At 41.0% G+C, this 23,176-nt stretch overlaps 1 protein-coding gene across 1 annotated transcript; it reads right to left on the bottom strand.

Moving 5' to 3' along the window:
• Positions 1 to 566: 566 nt before the first annotated feature.
• rnf11b (ring finger protein 11b) lies at positions 567 to 23,146 on the bottom strand. Its single transcript, XM_033621992.2, has 3 exons — positions 22,572 to 23,146; positions 7,327 to 7,496; positions 567 to 5,750 (listed from the first exon to the last, which is right to left on the bottom strand). Exons 1-3 carry the CDS (start codon positions 22,692 to 22,694, stop codon positions 5,579 to 5,581), a joined length of 465 nt encoding a protein of 154 aa, XP_033477883.1. The 5' UTR covers positions 22,695 to 23,146; the 3' UTR covers positions 567 to 5,578.
• Positions 23,147 to 23,176: the final 30 nt, after the last annotated feature.

Genomic DNA, 23,176 nt, shown 5'->3' on the forward strand with positions numbered 1-23,176 from the left:
AAACGTGCAGAGGAATTCTTTTATAACCTGGACTTTAGGGAGCAACACTGTTGAAAGTAGTGACATTTAAAGAGGATTCTGTTTTTTTTATATCTATATACGTTACTTAATTTGACTTGAGATTTATGTGTCTGAGACGGTAAAATTATGTCACCTAAATATGATCCAGTAATCAAAAGGAGGATTTGGTAGAGAAGCAAGCCAGGTATTTTTGTTTGCAGTGCCAAAGTGTCTGCACTTTAAAAATATATGGCAGCATCTGGTGTTTCTGAACAGGGAGGTAATTAAATGATTAAGTGATCAGGAGAGGAATGAGCATGAATGAATCAAGTCTTTTAACTCATCACAGCCTTAAAGCTTTTGTGATCAGGCTCACTAACATTAGCCAAACATGGCCTCAAACAAAATCATGTTAGTTAATAAATAATAATAATAATAATAATAAGAGATCAATTATATATTTTTTTGGTATTTACAGAGTGCAGAAGTTGTATGTTGAAAAATGAAACTACACTCTTCCCTTTCTGGTGTGCACAGGAAATAAATCACACCCACTAACGTTCATGTTCTGTTGCAATGTCTATTTATTATTCGCCTGTAGTACATAGCATATGCATATTTATGCTTACAAACAAGGAAAGGTCTAACAAGCATCCATACACAAACATACAACACACATACTTCATTCACATATGAGCAAACCTTGATGTCCAATCCTGTACTCACAGCAGAAAATCCAACCTTAAACAACGCTCACTTCTCCTTCATGCAAGTGTGGACATTTTGAAATTAATAGGTCTCTCCCAAGATTCAAAGTCAGAGCCAAAGCTGTATGTGTTAACTTTTTTTGTGCAGCTGTTTCATTGTTACCAGATGGCAGGCATCCGTGAGTCATTTTCCGGAGATGTCTGCACATTTTCTGACTCTGAAATGTCTGCCTATCTCTGGAAATCTATTCGGGTGTACGAGATCAAACATCTCATAAATTAACTCCCCATGTAAATGAAGCTTTGGGAGAGTGCTAGTCCTCACATGAACCAATATGTGGATTTTTAAGTTAAACAGTTTATTTTTCTGAGGAGCTATGGAAAATACAAACACACATACAAAGTTTGTTTACCCCCACAAATCCATGCCTTGCTAGTTGCCCCAGCCTTGATTACGTCCAGACTGAGACCACAAAAACCTCGGGTACTCCTCAGAAAGGCCTTTGTTTCAAAACTGTCACTGTACCGCAGAGTGTGGATGAAAGCAGCGGGCACCAAAGAAAGCAAGGTGATGATGGGACAGAAATCCAACCCAAACATACACTGACAGTTTATTTGTTTTTCTGACAATGTAGATGGACCGTTTCCTTGACACCTTTTGTATTCTTCCCGAAATGGCATGTACAATGACAGCTTGGCTGCACCACATTTTCAGCCGGTGTATCGAACCCCCCTTCTTGTTTCTTGAAGTTAACTGGACTCTGCTCCACATTTTAGCAGCTGATACCAACCCTCCCTCACGTGTAACCTAAGGCCATGAAGCTCCACCGTACTGATGGAGGACAACATAAAAGAGTTACATGGATTAAAGTACTGTGCAAAAACTAAGGTGCCAACTCCACTCCCCCCTTCCCAAACTTAAACATACACACAAGGGCCATAAAGCCTAATACAAACACACACACAGGTACGCACACACATACACAGATCACTAAAGGCATGTTTTCAAACTGTGTTGGATCTGTATCACGCCCACTATGCAGGGGGAGCTCAAATGATTAACCACTTCCTGCATAATTCAAAGTCTTACCAACTCACCTGCATGTCAAAGTAAGCAGGGAGAAGGAAAGTATAACTGAACAACTTATTTCCTTGTGCTTTAATAGTAAACTGGGTGACTTGGGCAGTAGACATTTAGGCGAGGAGCACATTTAGATTGAGGCCTAAAGTTGATGTGACGGAAATTAATAAAATAGTGGACTGAAATATAACCTTCCTAAACTGAGAACACATGGTCACCAATTTAGAACAGCTGATTCTGACCAGGTAAACAAGCTTCTTCAGTCATATTCACTGACACACAACTAACATAACTGAAATTTGCATCACCAGTGTACTGATGGCGGCACCTGCCAGCGTTAACCGTTTCCATTGTGAATGTTTGCTTTAGGTCTGGTTTTATGAACATGTTTGCCACAGGACAGGATGCTAAATGAAGCGGTGCTTAAAGGGGAACGACGCCTCTTTTCAAAATTCATACACGTTATTCCTGTGGTCTAAGATGGTCCAAAAATATTAGTAAACATGATCAACTCTCTCCCAAATCCAAAAACTAGAATACTATAACTCAAATTTGTGATGTTGTGTAGTATACAGTCTGAAGCTGCTCAAATGACAATGAATTGATAAAGCGGTTACACTAAAAACATCTAAGGGAGTGGTCTGAGTGTATGGGTACATTTTCTGTTTCAAAACTGAGAACACTACTGGTTTGTAGGTATTGAAATGTATGGCAGAACCTCAGTCAACTTTCCCTTTTCCTGTTAAAATAGATATACTGTGTGTTAAGCTTGTCTGTTGAAAAGAAACCCACATCCTGAAGATGGTAAAAAGATATGGCTGAAAGTCTGTCACACTCTTTATGGATGCATTACATTAGTCACATCTTAATGTAGCTAATGATAGCAACACTAACCCTAACATATAGCTACACCAAGAGGAGTTAGCCTAATATCAATCTGGAAATCCATCGGTAAAAAAAGAAAAAAAAAAAATTCTTCCTTTACTCTTTCCTCTACAATGTAAATTGCAGAATCTGTCTTGAGAGATTAGTCTAATATCAGATCAGCAACGTTGGCAAGGTCACAGTTTTAGTTAGGTAATGTTAGCAAAATGCTAGCTAACTAGCCAAGTAATGTAAAGCTACATCAAGAGGTGTTAGCCTAATGTCAGATCGGCAACTTCGGCCAGGTCACAGCCTAAGTTAGCTAATGTTAGCAAAACGCGAACTAGCTAGCTTACATAAAGCTACATCAAGAGGGGGTCAGCCTATTGTCAGATCAATATTGTCAGCCAAGTCACATCCAAAGTTAGCTTATGTTAGCAAAACGCTAGCTAACTAATGTAAAGCTACATCAAGAGGTGATAGCCTAATGTCAGATTGACAACTTCAGCCAGGTCACAGCCTAAGTTAGCTAATGTTAGCAAAACGCTAACTAACTAGCTAGCTTATGTAACAGTTAAAGCTACATCAAGAGGGGATTAGCCTAATGTCAAATCAGCAACTTCAGCCAGGTCATAGCTTAAATTAGCTAATATTAGCAAAATGCTAGCTAACTAGCTAGCTAAAGTAAAGCTAAATCAAGAGGTTTTACTAATGTCTGTCAGGTTTGCTTCCTCCACGTGTCTGTGACAATGTTAAAAAGATTTGGAAAGGGACAGATAGTTTGGTATCTACCACATTTTATAGATTACAGGAGTTATTGGTACCCAGAAATCTATATTTTCTCTGTAAGGCAACGTTCTGCCCACAAAGCAACTAAGGTTATTTCTATAGTAAAGAGAGGATAATACTACTTCAGCACCGTGCTCTGTATTCAGTAATAAATACAGAGAGTACTTTACTGATCCCCAGTGGGGGAAAAGGGGACACATACCAGCAGTACAGAAGCAGTGTTGGCTGATCGTCTCGTCATCCTTGGTCTCTACTTCTCCCTTTTTTTCATTGACTAGAAGCCTCAATTCATGTTGTTTAACCTTGTTCATAAAAGTTATCATTGTGAATATAACCTTCCCTCTCATACTTTAGTCCTTGCTGTCGGCTTCTTGAAGCTATACTGCCTGACTCCAAGAAACTATCTACTAAATGCAGCCGCTCCTGGTAAACTGGCATCGCCATGTTTCTTTTTGGCAATGTTGTCCAACTGAGCAACAGTTAAGGGGGCGGGACTTAGGATCGGTCAGCTGTCTTTGGAGCAGACCAGACCTTATACTTGATGACATCACAAGTTTGAGACTTAACTCTCAGGTGTTTCTAGGTTTGACAGAAAGTAGCTTATGTTCATAAATAATGATTAAACTTTCTCAGGCTGTAGAAATGATATAGTGGAATTCTTAAATTAGGTGGCGTTCCCCTTTAACATATGCAAACACATTAAATAAGCCCAACCTTGTCTAGTTTCTAATTCTGTCCTTGACTTGTCCCTAGAATTACATGATTTGGACAACCAAAGGTGCCAAACTTGGAATTAATTCATTCAGTAGTTTGGATAATGTCACCAGTAATAAATTATTTTTCCACTCCCGGTCCACAGAGACGGTGGCTTTCATTACAAATCATTGTAGTGGTAATGAGAAAGTAGGTAAAACAAATACTTCACTATAACATAATTACTGAATGCATAAGGTCAACTCTTGTCACAAGTCTGATTAAGAAGTGCAAATACCTCTGATTTGTGTCACTGGTTTGTTAACTGGTCTGCTTGTGCTTTGGCCAATAATCTGAGATCTCACTGTGACTGGGGAAGTCATGAAGAGTCGATAGCTCGACGGCAATGGTCTACTAGCTATACACCACATTAGTGACTAAAGCACATACTGTATTTCCTGTTTCCATATCTGTGTTGTTGGTAAACACTGGTTCATCAGAAGCCCTTATGCTGACTGACATAACAAACACAGAACAGATTTCACAAAGCCACGGGATGATCAATCAATTCACCAACCAAACTCATTTTTCTCATAAAAGATCTATACAGACAGACAACTCTAGGCCTAGGTGCCGTGGACCAGTGGAGGCCTGTGGTGTGTCTGCAGAATACATCTAATGTTCATAGTCTTAAGTCTCATGTCCAGCTCTAGCAGTCTTTAAATCACATTTTTGCATCTGTAGCAGTTTTTGTCACGGATGTGACTCTGCAGTCTGCAACAGACGTCAGTGTGGAGACACATCAAAGCATCTGGCAGATCTTCTGAAGGGCGTTTCTCCTCTTGTCTTGCTGTGCGACATTATAGTAATCAGGCTTTAACACAATCTGCAGCCTAATGTTGGTGGTCAGATGTCCTTCCTCCTGTATTCTGTTCATTTCAATTATGGAGTTAAGTAAATAAAGGAAGGGTGTGACAGGGCACAGCTGTGTGTGTGTATAAAAGCGGATCTTGGAAAGATTTCTTAATCATAAGAGTTAACCGTCATCCATCCCCATCCCCCTTGACTTCCTTTTGCACTGGCATCCTCTCATCTCCCATCGCCAGCTCCCGCCTTTTACTCCTCTTCTCGATCCAGCTTGATCCAGCTCCTTCCAGCTTGTCCCTAACGCCAACGCTCTGTTCATTCCTCCAATCCTGTCCAGCAGGCCAACTGGGGAATTTGTGTGCACACACATACACACACATGCATGCTCACACACACAGACACAAAAAGAGTTCATCCTAAATCTTTTACACTGTCACAGTTTTACAGCAGCATCTTACTAATCCAGGATACAGGTTAGCAAGATGGGAGTTGTGTGTTTGTCCATTTGTGTGCATATTGTATGTGTGTGTCCAGTCTGGTCCACAGGTGTCCGTGGGCATATGTCTGTGTGTATGTGTCAGTTGGTCTCATAGGAGGAAAGCAGCGCGGCGTCCACAGGCTCCATGCAGGAGGGGCAGGTGAAGGATCTCATTAGCCAGTCGTCTATACAATCCATGTGGTAGATGTGCATGCAGGGTAGAAACCGGATGGGGTCTCCATACACAAAGTCCATCATACAGATGACGCACCTGTGAAGATCAACACAGGTGCAATTTGTTAGGGATTAGATATGGACAGCACAGACATGCATCAAATAATATAAGTTAAATAAAAAGTACAAATATTACTTTGCAATACCACTTGATACTACATAGACTTAATTTAAAGGTATACTATGCAGGAACGTTTTGTTACAGAGTGTGAACAGTATTGCCAAGAAAAGTAAAAGCCAATCCCAGATTCACTCTTGTATTAGAATGAACTTAGTCCACATGGACTTTCACCTTACTATATTTGCATTTTTCAAGGCTGTGGCTATGATTTTCATAGCCTCCTCTTTGAAGTGTGCTGCTTGCGATCACTACCCCGCTAACGTTCTGAAAACCTGCCAGTTCACACTGATGCAACTCTAAGAGATGGTGTATCATCTCTATTTTGTGGCTGAATATAAATTGTAGCTTCTTAAAATACGAATGAGGATAGTGATAGTGACATACTGGCTACAGCTGCATTTGTAGTAGTGCTGAAAACGCCTGAGGGTCTGGCGGGGACTTTGCACCTGCCACAGCAAATGAACCCGCCATCTGCGGTCATTTTGACTTGTCCAGCTGACTTCACTACAAGCTGGCTACTACGACTGGCTGATGAAACAGGTGACGTGCTTTATGTTCTAATACCAGCCGCCGGCAACTTGACCAGCTGGGTTGCAGGTGACACCATCAGCCAGCTGGTGTCGAGCTCAGACGGCCAGTTCACACTGCTGCAAATTTTCTTTGCAACATTCTAAAACGGTTTTGTCTTATTGTGAATCATTGGTCTGAACTGGGCTTAAAGGTTCAGTACGCAGTTCTGGAGAAAGAGAGTTGATTGTTGAGCCTCACTCCCAGGTCATCAAATACAGACACTTTGGGTTGGTAGTCAGACCGAACCACCAACCCAAAGAGTCAGTAGTTAAATATAATTGTTAACTATTTTCAATCAATCAATCAATCAATCAATCAATTTTATTTATAAAGCCCAATATCACAAATCACATTTTGCCTCACAAGGCTTTACAGCATACGACATCCCTCTGTCCTTAGGACCCTCGCAGCGGATAAGGAAAAACTCCCCCAAAAAACAATCCTTTATATGTTTTATTCATTTTTCAAGCAAAAATGTCAAGTGATTGTAAAATGTGCAGCTTTTCTTTGTCATTCATGACAGTAAATGAAGACTCTTTGGGTTTATGTATGTTGGTTGGATGCAAGGAAGCAGTTTTGGCTCTGGGAAATTGTGATGAGTATTTTTCACAATTATTTGACATTTTATAGAGTAAACGATGAATCGGTTAATGGTTATCATAATCAGCAGATTAATCAATAATGAAAATAATTGTTAGTTGCAGCCCTATTAACCTGGTGATGAGACTGTTGGTATTTGACAACAAATCAATCAAACAACCATCTTTCTCCAGTGTTACATACTGCACTTTTAAGGCATTTTAAAGGCCTACAAAGTCGCTGCTTAAACCACAGTTTGCTGTGGTGAATCACTCTCTCTCTTAACTGTGTTTGTGCGTGTAACTTCCACTGCTATGTCTGACCACCCAGCGTTTCTACTTACTCTCTGATCTTCTTCTCAGAGCCATCCCGCCCTGGGTCGTATACGCCCTTTGGGAGGTGCTGGATGAGTCCGATTCGCTGGGCGATGCGAACCTGCTCCTCCTCTGTCAGCTGAGTGGCCAGTCGGGCTTGGCTCGGTGTTGGGTGGTAGACAGGCACGTGGATCTGCTCCTGCACACATTGAGGAGACCACATAAAAAAGTCGGCCTAAATAACTGTCTTTAGATGAGGATTTGTGGGGAAAATAATCATAACTCAATGAACCACTTCATGCACACACAACCACTTGTGTGTCTAGCTCTCTGCTGCGCTCACGTTACAGCTTAAAAAAGTAGGGCACATTAGGTTTCTTTGTAATGAAATGTGCTCCATAAATAAAGTTGCCTCGCATTGCCTTACAGCTCCAGGAAGAGTCAGTCAAGTGTACATTTCCTGAATAATGAAGTCTGAGAGTTGGTTGGAGGTCTGGTTTGTTGTTTCATGAATCTCTCTCCGCCTTAAATTCTACTGTAGTGAGATATTATTCTGAGAAAAGCAGAGGACGCGCTTCTTGTTATCACTTGGAAGTCAAGCCAAGTCTAGCAGCTGAACCACAAGCTTGTGAAACTTTATTTTGATTATAGCACATGATCTATGAACTGGGACATAAGCTCTTTGTTTTGATGCAGAGATGGAATTATGTCACAACCTGCCAGTGTAATACTGGTAGGCGTATGTAAATACCTCACCCTGAAGGGGGGATTTCACTTTGATTCACTACACAATGAATGTACTCAGTTAACTGTAAGACTTGAAGACTCACAATGCAACACACATTCTTTGTTGTAGTAATCATCCCTCTCGAAAACAAAAAGGCCTGCAGAACTCTCACATTAACCACCGTCAATCACAAACAAACAACATTTCTGGCCACGTTGTGGGATTATGATCGGCAGGCAGTAGGTGGTAGCATTTCCCCATACCTTGTGCAAACAGCTGCTGCAGCAGAGAGCCACACAGCTGCTTTTACCTGACTTGGCTGCAGATACGAACTGTTTTCAAAGTTGAGCATAAGAAAGATAAAGTTAACTCTGTAGCTTCATTGTTGATGTCATACAGACCTCATCTATGAAACAATTTCACTTGACTTTGGTTTAATCACCACAACACAGAAGTTTACACTATAAAGCGCAATGAAAGATGAGCTCTAGCAAAGCAGTTATCCTGAGAGTCAACATCAATTTAACTGTGAAGCCACTACAGACGGCTCATAGCAGGAAACATCTATTCATAGTCTGGAAAGTTGATGTTGCACCAAACTTCAAAGCAGCCAAAACCTCCCTGACTCGCTACACTTTGCCTTCGCTTTGATTCAACGAAAAGAAAACGTGAACACTGACCAATCGATGGTCTTTCATTATGTCTGTCAGCAATATTTTACATATTGGCGCACAAAACCACATAAGTAGGAGTTTAAAGTGTACTGAAAGTCACAATGAATCAAAATGACAAACAGGGTTTCAATATCGAACTGTAATGAGTCAAACAAACAAAAAGCTGAGAAAGTGGAAGTGTAAGTGACGAAACATCCGAAAGCTCCAATTTCAGCTCTGGGAAATTGTGATGGACTTTTTTTTTTTTTTTCCCTTGACAACTTTTTTCTATCTTTTTTTGTTTGTTTAATAATATGTATATTCATATTTGAGTTATACATCTACTTTGTTCTTTTTTTAAGATAAAGAAAGAACTGTGTACATTTTGGCAAACAAACATAAAAACAGAAATCATGGCAATTTGTGCATCCACATAGAGTCAAGTCTATAGATAAAATAAAATAAGATAAAATAAAATAAAACAAAAAACAAAATAAAATTAAATTGAATGAAAAAATAAATAAAAATAAAACAAAATAAATTAAATTGAATTAAAAAATAAATAAAAATAAAACAGTAAAAAAAACAAACAAAAAAGAATAAAACAAAAAAGAATAAAATTGAATTAAAAAAACAAAAACATAATAAAATAAAATAAAAAAATAACTCAAAATAAAACAAAACAAAATAAAATGTTTTTGGTCAAATTCAAAATAAAATCAGTATGGCACCTTATCACTTCGGTAATCTAAAACAAGTAATTACAGGAGCCCAGTGATTTAAAACCCTGCTTATCTTTACACAGAGTTTTGCTGTTATTCTTTCCATTAAGTACAGTTGCCATTGATGTAGGGAGGGTGTTTTCTAGCATTTAACACAAGAAAATGTGCAGCTGAGAAACTGATCTGCAATCAGCAAATTGTTAGTTGCAGTCCTAAATAAAAAGTTGTTTCCCCAATGATTTACAGTATTTATTGGCAACATCCAAACAGCGAGACCATCAAAGCTGCGTTAGCATGCTTTACTCTCCTGCAAAAAGCAGAGTGACATATACGATCTGTTGCATCTAGTGTGGTCTTCCTTTATATCCTTGTATTTGATGAGAGATTTATTTGAAGGTCAACCTTTACAGTACCAATTCAGGTGAGAATAGGCACTCACATATATTTAATTTCTGTGTTGTGCACCACCTTCGTCTGTCTGTATCTTCTTTAAACACAACTTTCAATTCACTCAACTCTCTCACTTTGCGGCCTATGTCTGTGCGTCTTCCTTCCCTCCCTTCCTCCCACCATCCTCATACGTTCTTATACACTCACTACAGTCCTTTGTGGAGTGAGTACAAGTTCCTGCTCTCCCTCCTTGAGCCCACACTGTAGTCCACTGATTCTTCTCCTCCTTCTACAGCGTGCCAAACCGTCATGTCAGGCAACTGAAAGGATCCCACAGCCAGGTCATGGATTAGGCTAAGTCCACTCTAATGCCATTAAGTGAGCTCCTTCGTTAACCACCTGTATATCCACACTCCAGGGACGACCTTTTGACACAAGCACCATACACTTGAATGAATGCAGCCTTAGAGACAGGCCTTAGCAGGAGAAAAAACTACCTGCATCCTTAGGTTAGCGAGAGGCCTGAAACTCAAGTCTTTCTCCATTTCCTTTTTTTCTTTTTTGGCTGAATGAGAGTAGGCAAGGTTTATAAGATAATTCAGAAGCAAGCAACAATATGGCTGAGGGTTCAGTGTCATGCTTAACTTGACATGTATTATGTTAGAATACCTTAAAGACTTTGCTTTAAATGCTGGTGCAAATACAGTACACCTTCTGTTGCCTTCTGTTGCCTTTTATTTATCTGCAACAAAAATAATATATCCCTGTTGACTGTTTGTGTCATGTGAGCACATAAAGTTCACCACAGCTGTCATTTTTGTTCTTTCCTTTTATAGACAAAACATTTCTTAAATGTGCGGAAGGTAAGTCAATCAATTAACTCTTAAAATGTCCTGCTATGCTTACAGTCTGTAGATTAATTCTAGTCCAACCACAGTCATTTATTGACTACTATGCAACAATTAGCCTGCTCAGTGATCATGACTTCGCAATGCTCCCATTGTAAAATAAATAACTATTTTAGTCTTAGAGTCTTTAGTCTCTATTTTAGACTATTTTGTTTGTTCTATATAGCGCTCCACTGATTTTACACATCAAAGTCAGTTTAATCATCATGAGGAAACCCGGTGTTACAAACTAGCAGCAACCTCCAAGGTTAAAAAAAAATAAAGCACAACATGCCCAAAACTGCAGTTCCTCTAATGGCCAATTGTTGTCCCCATGTTAAAATAATTGTGTTTACAGCCTGGTACAGAATACAGTTCGGGTCTCTACAGCTAATTTCCACTGTACGGGGGTTAAATTTTTTATAAAACTCACCTGTTTCAATTTTATTAAGGCTTAAAGTTACACATAATTAAGGACGTAGCTGATTTGAGTAACAAACTGGTTGGGAAGGTCACTTTGGGTTACTTCTGGTACCAAGAATCCAAAATGGCAACAACAAAAATGCCAAATTTGAGAGTTCAAAACAGGAGTTCACAAACCAATGGGTGACATCACAGTGGCTACGTCTTATTGGTGTTATTATTCATATTATTTTTCAACACATTCTCACTCCTACTTCGTCACATATTGACATTTTGGTCATGGAATTTCCGCGCCCACGTATGACATGCAAGGTACCCTGGGTGCGTTGGTTGTTGACGTTCTGGGACACCGTGTCAAGTTCTGCCTGTTACATGCATTGTCTTCTTTCAAGATCCACTTCTGTTTTCACAAGAAATAAACGCACTACAGCGGTACAACATCACAAACTGATGTTTGTTTTCCTTCAACAACAACCACACATGTTTGGGTTTAGGCAACAAAAACACATGGTTAGATTTGGAATAGAGCAGGGTCTGGCTTTAGAATCTTACGTGATGCCTACACCGTTTCCACAACACCACTGGGCGCCATGAAATTGTAACAGCAACTGGCCGTGTATCATGCTGATGTTAAAGGACGCCTTTTTTCGCTGGTTTCTGACGCTGCTAGTCACTGCTAAAGCGCCAGATTTCGACGACTTTGGAGTGAGACCAGGTTCTATTTTTATATAGTCACTGGTTACAAACTGTAGCATCTGAAGCATAAAAAAATTATAAAACTGTAGCATAAAAGGTCCAACAAAAGATGCTAATATGATGAGGTTGCATTATGGGAAATGTAGTAGTTAAATGTTCTTGGAGCTTGACCCATACTACTACATGTCTGCCCTTGCTGCTTCTATTTTGACCACACTTTATAAAATCAGTCCCTCAGCTTTAGGGAAATACACAACTAAATTTTTGGAGTACCCAACAAAGGCCACATCCAGACCGCTCATAGAATAGAGTTATGTGAATATGACTATATTATCTCCCTAAATGATTAAGTCAGAGGAGATGACAGTAGCATTATCAAGCAGGTAGAAAAACCAAATCAACATTTGTTATTACCAAAGTATCCAGAGCAGTGCTCAAGTATCAGGGAGATCGACATGAGTGATATGACACAGTAATTTAGCATTGACAAGCATAATGTGCAGCAATATCATTTTAATTCTTTAAAAGCTCTCTTTTTAAGTGAAATGGTTTCATATAAAATCATGCAGAACAATGACCAAGCTAGCTGCTAGCAGTCAGCCTCTCAGCACCACAGCATTTCAAACAATGAGTTGGCATAACTCTAGTAGCTCAGGCTATTTGCTGCTTCCCTGACAGCCGCTCCTGTCGTCCATGTCAAAAAGAGACAGCAGCCAGGCAGCAGAAATAAAAGCTACAGACAGGGCCTCAGAGGGGGGCAGCAGCTGTGCTCTGTGTGTGTGTGTGTGTGTGTGTGTGTGCTAGGATGGTTAACTGTGCAGTGGTCAGCAGTGTAATTGTTGACATGCCTTTCCCTTGCTTCATACATGGCGTGTCAGCTGGGCTGTGACAACAGTTCATCGAGTGACCTCAGGCTGACCAGAAGGACAACAATCGGCGATGGAGAGTGAGACAGCAGGAGCAGGCAAGGGTGAAAGAGGGACTAAGGGGGGAGCCAAAGTTCAGACCCTGGTTTCCTCTGCCAAGCATGCTGTAGGCTGCTGAGTGCACACAGCAGCAGGAACTGTCGGCCTGCCAAAGCCCAGACTGCTAATGGTGAACGGGGTGGAGGGTGAAGATTGTAGATTAAGAAAGAGAGTGAAAAAGATAGATGGAAAGGGGAGGTATGTGCCCTTGCTCTTCCATCACCCTAACTGAAAGACATTCACCCTGTATGTGTGTCTTCATGCGTGTGGCCATGTAAAGGATTTCAACAGTTAGAACCACACAAGACCTTTGCAACTCCAACATAATTGGGTCAATCATCAAGGCAAAGTGCTGGTTTTGGCATCCATACATCTTCTATACTGATAAAATAAACCCACGATGTCACCACACAAACAGTGACATGTTGCACTGAAACCCTCATAGGGTGCCAAAGTTGGATTTTGAAACTTGTTTGACAATTAAATGTCTCTCCAACAGTACCAAAGAGGATATAAGCATTACAACAATGCAACAGATAGGGTCACCTTGATGGCTATGTAAAACTGTAATAGGCAAAAACATAATCTGTTGCATGCTTTTTTATTCTGGGAATATTACTGCTTTATTCCCACTCAAGCCATGATGTAACATTTACAAAATTGGTCCTGAGCTGGCAGGGTGCTACAGCAGAAATGTATACGTGGGAAAGAGGCTGCAGACAGGCACCATGATGACTGGGCAAAATTCCTGCTTTGAACACATGCTGTAAGAACAGCTTAGTGACAACAAATTACAAATAAAAATGCATTTCTATCCGTTGTGTCTGCCAATCTTCTATACTTCAATCATATTCAGTACAGGAAATGTCCACGTGCCAAATGTGGCTGTATCTTTTGTGCAACCTAAGCAGTGTCAAAATGCACTCAAAGGGAAGAAACACCAGAAACATGAAGCGCCGTTGGGCTCTGAAATCTTAGCCCTCGTTCTCAGAACTGCTGTGTAACAAAATCTTGCAGACCTGCAGACACCTGTGCATAATACAGGCAAGCGTGCACTCAGTTTGATCGCACATACTTGCAGGCATGCGACAGCAACAATGGCAGGAGGAGAAGAATGGACATAAGCATCACAGGATGTGTTTGCTGATGTGATAACGGGGCAGGCTGAGGGGGTGATGGTAACAGTGTGTGTGTGTGTGTGTGTGTGTGTGTGTGTGCCGCATTACTTCAGCAGCATGATAACGCAGGATGTTGGGGCGGTGATGTCAGCTAAGAGTCTTAACCTTGGTGTTCACACATAAACACATGACAGAACTCACACAAAGCCTTCACTGTAGCCACATGAAAACTGTGGATGAACTTAATAAACATATCTCAGTAGAAAAGCGAAAGGTGCATTTAGGGAAAACACAGTGAATAAAGAGTGATAAAATGATTTTATTTATTTTACAATTTTACCAGCAGCCATAGAGACAACATGCCAGAGCAGCATAGGCCGACCAGAACAAGCATCAGGGGAGTTATGTCAGTCTGTGCCACATTATATAGACCCTTAGCCTTTCACGTAGTTATGCCACTATAATATAATGACCAAATGACTGTGAGAGGGAGTCGCAGAGAAACAAAAGACTTATTCGAGTCCTGCTCCTTGTGGAGTGTGCTCAGCTACAGCAACCCCAACCTCTAAGTGGCTGTGTGTCAGCCAAAGCTCACAGACTGTGTCACTGACCTGCAGCACAATGGCTTGTTTGTCAGCACCACCTCCTCCACCTCCCCAGCGTTTCTGTTACCATATTAGGTCAAGACGGTAGGTAATCTGTCACAAGGGGCTTTCTGATGGGGTGTATCGCTGCCTTACATGGCTAAAAACCAACACTAGGTGATGTAGTCATGCCTGTGGTGAAGTCAGTGACACTTAAATTAGACTCATCTGCCAAACACTACTTTTATTTGAGCACAGTGAGGAAGTCACACTTTTTCCTGCCTTCCTTGCAGCATAACCTACAAGCATAGGAATTTGGATGGAGGCACCTGCAGACCTCCACAAGGCATTTTTTTTAGAGATGTTCTTTTAAAAAGTACCATTTCTTATTACTATCTGCACTTACTGATGTGTTCAAAGTGACCCGTAGCCTATTGACGGTGCTTTCACACCTGTAGTTCAGTTCATGCGGTCTGACCAGTGCCTGTCTTGTACCAAAAAAGGTGCCAGTACCCTAATTCAGCAGTTGCACTATATGTCTTGGGTATATTTAGATTTATACGCATATCTTGGTCATATATAATCCACTTCAAATTTATTTTTGTATGCATGTCATTACATAGGCCACATTACCTGCTTAGTATATAAAAGTTTTACATAGCTATTGATACTAATTAAAATGTATACTGATATAATATTGATATGCTACTGTAAACCCAACTGAGTACTCCCAAAGATTTAACTTCTCTGCAAATCTGGCATCCCAGCTTCTTATCTTTCCCAATGGGCCAATCATTTGCATGGCAGAAATAGTCAACTTGGTTCCTCATTCAGCAGTCAGGGGCACTGTGCTCAAGGTGCGCATTGTTGGTGCCACAACACAGTAGTACCAAGAGCCTCCGAGTCATTTCCACTTCAGCTAGCTATTAATGGCCCAGTTACTGCAGTAGCAGCAGTCCAAACGTAACCCATATCAGCGTCTCAAGTGTTTACTTGGTCCTCTGTTTTTTTTGCTGTTCTTTAATCCATTTTGACAAGGGCATTCTCAGCGCTGTTGGTCAGCATTAAGCTAGCTATGTGCTTACACAGAGATGCAGCTACACAGGTGTTCCGGGGTGCATGCCTACCCTGATGTGCAAACCCAGGAAGTGGCGGTACGCAATAAGAAGTCAGGATACTCATGTTGACAAGAATCAGAAGTGCCGATACTCAGTGCTTGTGAGTACCGGCCCATTTCAGGCACTGGTCTGTCCAAGGAAATAAATTATAAATTGTTGCCCTTTTTTTAGTTCTGGTCCAGGTCATGTTCACGCTGACTTATTACAAAGAACAATGAGTTATAAATATGTAGTCATATGGACTGACACCGATAGGTAAGTCATTGACTCGACGGTTTAGGCCCCAATCACACAGAAAGCGTTTTAGCAACCGGAGGCAGCTTTTTGTAATTGTTTTAAATAAAAATGAAGCTATTTAATCGCTGTTTTCACATTATTATGCGCCTTGTATTTCTGGGCTCTAGGCTCCTCGTGTTTTGCCAGAACACTCTGAACTCCTCAAGTTGAAAAACTTCAATTCAGAGCAGAAAAGCACTCTGCATCTCCGCTTTTTTCTCACTGTCAAATCTGATTATTTGAGAGGCGGGCCTTCTGTGGTGGTCATGACAACAAGTTTACAGTTGCTAAAAAATGGAGGAAAAACTGGTGGTAGCAGTTGCTGGATACCCAGAACTATACGGCCAGGTGATAGACAGCAGGTTGTCAAACTGCCCCCGATTCTTGCCTGGAAACAGCCAACATCGAGGAGAAGCCCCTGGACCAACTGGTGGTACTCCCCATGTTCCACCCTCTTTTTTAGGGTCTCATGTACCCATACAGATCTCCATTTCCCTGTGCCCAACAAACTATTCACTGACAGCCTCTCACCCTCGACCAGAGCTACAGCAGGTACCCTCTGCCTGAACATTTTAGTAACTAGCTACTAATTAATGTTAAATAAATAAAACAAAATAAAAAATAAATGGTAGATTGATTACATAGGAAGGTTAAGGTATGGAGGTGATGGGGTGGTTGTCTGGCAACAATAAAAAGATGCAGCAAGGTTTATTTTACTAGTGGCATTCAATTTAAAAGTGTGATCGGGGCAAATTCTGGTGACTGACATTGAATCAAGTTTATTTACGTTCTGTCACAAAGAGCTTAAGACAAAATAAGTGATGAGGAGTATAAACAGTTGATACTGCATACTGCCCTCACGTTAGAAATGATGAACTGTTAGAAAGAGCAATACAGTAGTACAGTAATAACTGTACTGTGTGGTCACTACGTTTCGTGTTAACAAATGATTTATATTCATGTCACTTAAACAAATGGCTTATCACTTCCTTAAGGCCAGAAGATGAACTTAACAGTTGACTTTTGGATTCATGCCAAAAGTCAGCTTCAAAGCTTAAAAGCCTCCTTTTCGGGCGGTCTCAGCCGGTTCTTCCCGTCTTCTATGCTCTCCCTCGTCTGCACTCCAGGTTTGACAGCTAATTATAAACCACCACTAAAGCAAACTTTCTCTCCCCATTTCTTGTGACCAAGCTGGCTGAGCTCAAACCAAACTGCTGACTGCAAACCCTTTCATCCTGACGGCGAGGCAGGTGGTTGACAGACTCTGTGCTACTCAATTGTGTGTGTATCTACTACAGTCAGTGGCGTGCACCCCCTGGTCCACTAAACCATCAGAAAATAGATTTGGCGTTGTCTTTGAGCAGAGCAGCAGGTGCTAATTTGATGTGTTTTAGATCATTTCTTACCCTCTAGGCCTCGTGTTCACACAAAAGTGAGCGAAACAGTGGAAAGAGGCTGAAGTGTATTAAGAAAGACTGCGTTCAGCTACACACACAAACTCGGTGAATCTTTTAAAGTCTGCAAGGTGTTCCAGCCAATAGGGTTTGGCCATAAAGCTGGCTGACAGCAGCATAAAGGCCTTTGTGCCAAACTGAATGTGATCAATAAAAACTCCTGTCACTGCTCCCATCTCTGGGGCTTTACGAGGGAGACAGGGGCATTACAAGCCATACCAGGGGTCCCACTGACACACACACACACACACTGACTCCCTCCCTCGCAAATACAAACACACAGGGGTGCCTTATCTCTCATAGCCCAGAACCACAGCGATGAGTCAGCACTCGTCTCACCAGCTGCTTTCCGAATCACCACATACTCGACACACAACGTGTTTTAAAGAACACACACACACACACTCACAACTGCCGCCTTCACAATATTAGGAGCACAAGCAGAACTGCACCTCCCTCTGCTTTGTAGCCTCGCCAGTTGATATGTAACAAACATCAACACAACTCACACACACTCCCTCACTCTGAAATCATTTTGACAAGACATTAAATGGCCCACTAGCCTAAGTGTTTGGCTTGTAGGACTGATCTCATCCACTTTAAGTCTTAGCTTTCAAAATCCATCCATCCACCCTTACCCCCCTTTTCAGATCATAACTACATGAGCTGCAATGTTTTCATATTAGGCTAATTGCTAAACCAACAGTATCAGTATTTTCTGATGATCTCAAACAAGGTTGTGGCTAGTTTCAACCACTCATATCAGACATTGCTTTGTTCAACCTATGACTCAAGTTGGCTTTGAGTCTTGCAGATGCCAGCCTCCGTAATGCCTCTTTTCAGCCAGGAAATTATTCAACAGTCCCAAAATGTGACCTCTGTAGCGGTCGACTCATCTCCAGATGCTGGAATTCACCCTCCTCTGATTCACCGCCGACTGCGGATTCCCAGGAAACATGGTCTGACCGTTGTGAACATGACAGATGAACTCGACAGCAGATGTCTATAGCCCTCAGGGTGAGCGTCTGAAGAGTGGCAAGTAGTTGAACTGTTCTGTGGGCATCTTACATGTGTTCGGAGGATATACAATTCATTTAAATTTTAACAATATCATCCACCGCTCCCTAATGCTCTGTTGCCTACAATTAGTAAACAATGTGATGTTTTATGTGTGAGCCTGGGGTGCATGCTCGCAGTTTATCTGTTGTTTCTGTCATTCTACCTACCTGCCAAAGGAGTAATAGTAGTAATCAGAAACTTCTTTGTTGTGCTGTATAAAATACCCAAGACCCAAGAATTCAGCACATGAAATACAAATCTTATTTTACTAATAAAACAACATAATGTTTTGGTTCCATTTGCAACATTCAGAGCATTAATATAGCAGCTAACTATGATTTGCTATTCAAAGATATAGTAGAATAATGGCATCCTGAGCACAGAATGAAGTCACGCTAACTCTGTGTGTGTGGTAAGTTTCTCTGTGGTTTGTTGTGCTAAGCCAGTCCAGCCCAGTTCAGACCAATGACGAAACTGTGTCAGGATGTTGCAGAGAAAAGTCGCAGCGGAGAGAACTGGCCTTATTGTGAATGCAATCAATCTGATGCTCGTTTTGTTTTTCACCCTTTCCTCACTAATACAAATGCAACTGTGGCCAGTATCTCACCAACATTCATATCATAAGAAGCTACAAATTATATTCAGCCACAAAATAAGCCAGAAAAGCTGCAAATCAGAATGTAAGTATAAGAGTTGTTGCATAGAGATGATACACTGTCTCATCTAGTTGCATTGGTGTGACTTTATTGTATTTCCAAAGTGATGAGGAGATTGTTCTCATTTGTTAATAGACAGCTAGACAGTAATAATGTATCCACCGAATCTTCCATTTGTGTTTTTAGGTTGTAAAACAATAGCAGAACTGGTTTTAAAATCATTGTATGTCTTCTGTATTCATTTTCTGTATCTTAAGCCCTACTGGAGCTCATGTTGTCTTTGTTTTGGATTTCACTGTTGGGATCTCTCTCTCACCATGACTGGCAAAAATCACCCACTGGTATTAAGGACAGACCTCCAGCACAGTGAGAACACCCATTTTGCCTTTACACACAGATCCGTACTTGACAACTTTTAAGAATGCCAAGTTCAACTCAAAGTCGAGTATAGTGGAGCCTTTAGTCCCCCTGCTAACACACACAGCACTTCCAAAGTGTGTTAATCTGAACTGCAAGCACACAAAAAATGTGTGCTGTGTTCTCAGGCTGGGTTCAGATGGTGAAGGTGCTGATTACTGCGGTCACCGGGGACAACAGAGCTGGCAGGTCTGAAAGAGCCCTTTATAAGTAGGTTTAACTAGTTAGTTAACCCTCTTGTCAGCATAAACAAACCGCACAGATTTTCTCAACACAGCCAAAAGCTTACTTTAAGCCCTTCCAGAGAAACTGAGCAGTGTTTGTGTCATTTATTACACCATCACTCCTCTATGATACCAGAGCTGGCTGCTTTGGCCTAATTACACACTGTTGTATGCCAGACATGACACACTTGTAGCAACCTAGACACTGATGCAAAACAAGGACTCCTGGCCTTGTTCAGATATCATCTTTGACCGACGCTGATACAGGCCATCTGTGAGTGATATTCCATTGATAATAAATGACAAAGGTTATGAATGTGATCTTGAAATGTTACAAGGATATTTGCAGGAACTGACCTAGCCCCAGTTTGTGCTTCTCATGTATTAACATGCATACATGTTAAAAATATTCTTTAATTATGCAGTGGACAATATTTTTTTTCATCCAAAAGGTTAGAAGAGTCTTTACGGATTTTGAAAATATTGTCAGAACAGCATTCAGTATGTTTAAACCACCAGGGCTCCAGAGTGCAACCAAAAATCTGTCAAGTGCAACTAAACATTTTCATAGGTTGCACCAGTGTGGCTGACATTTAGCAGGATATTTTCACCCACAGAAATTCTGCAAATACCCACCGCCACTGTGCCTCTGATTGGCTCTGATCCTTATATTCTTCTTTGCTGAATGCAGGTTGGAAAAATGTTTTAATTCAATTAAATTTCATTTATAAAGCCCAATATCACAAATCACAATTTGCTTCAGGGGGCTTCACAGCACATGACATCACTCTGAGGCGTGTTTATGTGTAAAACCAAAACCTGTACTCCTTTCCAAACAACATACCGATTATTTTGCTGCGGTGCCCATTACACCTGAACTTGGCCCTGAAAGGCCCAGCCCAGATCTGACATCATCAGCAGAGGTAACCGATGGAAAGTAAACAAATGGCTAAAACCAAGAGGGTGTGAGACTGAAAAAAAAAACTGTTATATAAGGTAAAATTATTTTTTCAGCCATTGAAGTCTTTAGCAGAAACGGTTTGTAATTGAAACATCCTTTGTTCTTTCAACATCGGGTTCTGTTGTTAATGTGCTAACTGGCGAACTAGCATCTTGAATCTGTTCTGTCGGTCTTCCAGTGTCCCTTTTTCAATGACGTATGCAGACTACCACCACCTGCTGCTATGGAGAGGTATTTCCTCTTATGCAGGTGCAGAATGTACATGCTAGCTGACTGTTGGCTGTAGTCTTTGTGGTATTTTTAGTTTTATTTTTTGGCTGGGACACAGGCAACATAGGGCGATGATGTCGGTTTGGTGCTTCAAGGCCTTAAATGAAAAAGTTAGATGCACCAATGCAACTATGTAAAAAGTTAGTCTGCAGCTGACAACCTTTTGTTTTTCAAACATCATTACTTAATTATCTTTCCAAAATCAGTGGTTACTTTTGTGATCTGGATAAATGCTAATACACGAGGAGCACAAACTGGAGTAACAACTGCCGAACTTGTGAGTTCATAACCAGAAGGACAAGGCAATCTGAAATGTGATGCCCAAGATATATTCATTATTGATAATTTAGAGAGATATATTGATAAAGATAAGATGAATAATAACTTTATTTGTATAGAAATGTCCATACAAATAAAGTTATTACATATAAACACTAAGAAGCACCACACTGACCTCACCATCATTAATGAGACTGAGAGCATGAGATCTATAAAGAACTCAAAATTATGCTGAATCTGAAGATTTCCTGGTCATATATTGTGGTGAAAGCAAATTAGATCTTTGAAGGGGAAGCCAATGTGCCAAAAACCAATGACCTTTCAAAAACCTATCTCATATCTTAACTTCTATTATCTTCATATCTATTTATAAATAAAAAACAAGCATTTTAAAATCTAGTTAAACAAAATATGAACATCAAATTTTGCTTTCAAAATGCTAAACAACAACAGACTGAGAACGCAGGGCAAATGTTCCCCTTGTATGTTTTCATCTGTGTTGTAAATAATTAGAGAATTAAGTAGCTTTCCACAATGAAAGCTCCCATGACCTGAGACCTCAGACTGCCGTCAGTTTCCCATGCTGTAAAACACTTACCTTAAATCTACAGATAAGGCTTGGCTTAACCTACTAACAGCCAAATTCTCTGCCAGGGCCTTACGTAACACATACCAGCCACCTCTTAACATAGAAAAACACTCAAGAGAAGGGTAGCACCATGATTCATATTTACAGCTACGACATGGCCTGGTCTGTTTGCAGATGATCTAATTCAGGAAATAGGGACACCAGACAAACAAAGTTGCTGCCCTGGAGGAGGGGGCCAGTGAAAGAAGCAGCTGAGAAAGTTATGTGAGACACTCTTTCACTAAACTACAAAACTCCCTCTTTAATGGAGGACTGAGGTTTGTTTCAAGTCCATTAAAACAGCTCATACTGTTAAAGTGAAGCCATAATAGATGTCTGTGTGTCTTAGCTCATGTTCATTTAATATGTGCCACAGCTACATAGTTAAGTATGTTTGACTCAAGACTGGAGCAAATGATATCAGTGAAGTATGGATCATAATATGACTTCAGGGAAATGGTAGGCAGAGACAGGACCTGGATATAACAAAGCGGATTAGTATCAAAGCCATGACGGGGTCAGTGGGCTGGGTTGCTGGCCAAGGGTGATGTTGGATCTGTAAACAGCTGATCTAGCTTCACATAGTGTCAGTCTAGGTGTCATCTCATTTTCTAGGAGCTAATGAAAGGCAGAAAATTACTGGGCCAGACCTGCCACACATTACACATCATCTCAACTTCTGATATAATGGATTTGGGTTACTTCAAGACAAAAAAACACAACAGCTAGCTGGTAATGTTTTGGTTTAAACAGTTAGTCAAAGTTACCTGATAGGGGGGCGGTGGCTCCAGATCGGGGTCAGCACCGTCTCCGTAGCTGGCCCGGTCCGACTGAGATTCATGAAGCAAAGAAATGTCATCCGAGGTGGGAGATTTCAGACAGTTTCCCATCTCCTTCCTCGTCGGTCAAACTCTCCCCTCTCTCGGTGTCGCTTCACTAAACGTTGAACAGCAGGATTCTCACGGGCCACTCGCACATAAAATGTCAGCGGCAGACGAGGAGAAGTCGAGAAGGCGTTTCTCCATGCACAGCTGATGAATCTCCTCTCCCAGACGACGGGAGGGCTGTTCAGTTCAACAACAACAAAACATCCCTCGGCTAGCAGCTAGCCACACAAAGAACTAGCTTGCACAAAGAGCTAGCACTCGCAAGGAAGCATCGGTTAGCCTAAAAAAAATCACGACTGAAACAACCTCGCAGAATTTAATGTCCGCAGAGGTAGAGAGACGAAGAAAATAAGAGTCTCCCTCATTTACAACGAAAAACCTGGCTGTGGTTTTCCTGTCTGAAACCTCCCTCGCTGTCAGGGACTTTCCAGTTTGCAGCTGCCGAACAACGACAAAAGGTGGCGATGTAGCAACACGAAGCCCCG

Source organism: Epinephelus lanceolatus, chromosome 6 (assembly GCF_041903045.1).
Source record: "Epinephelus lanceolatus isolate andai-2023 chromosome 6, ASM4190304v1, whole genome shotgun sequence".
NCBI classification, from domain to species: Eukaryota; Metazoa; Chordata; class Actinopteri; order Perciformes; family Serranidae; genus Epinephelus; species Epinephelus lanceolatus.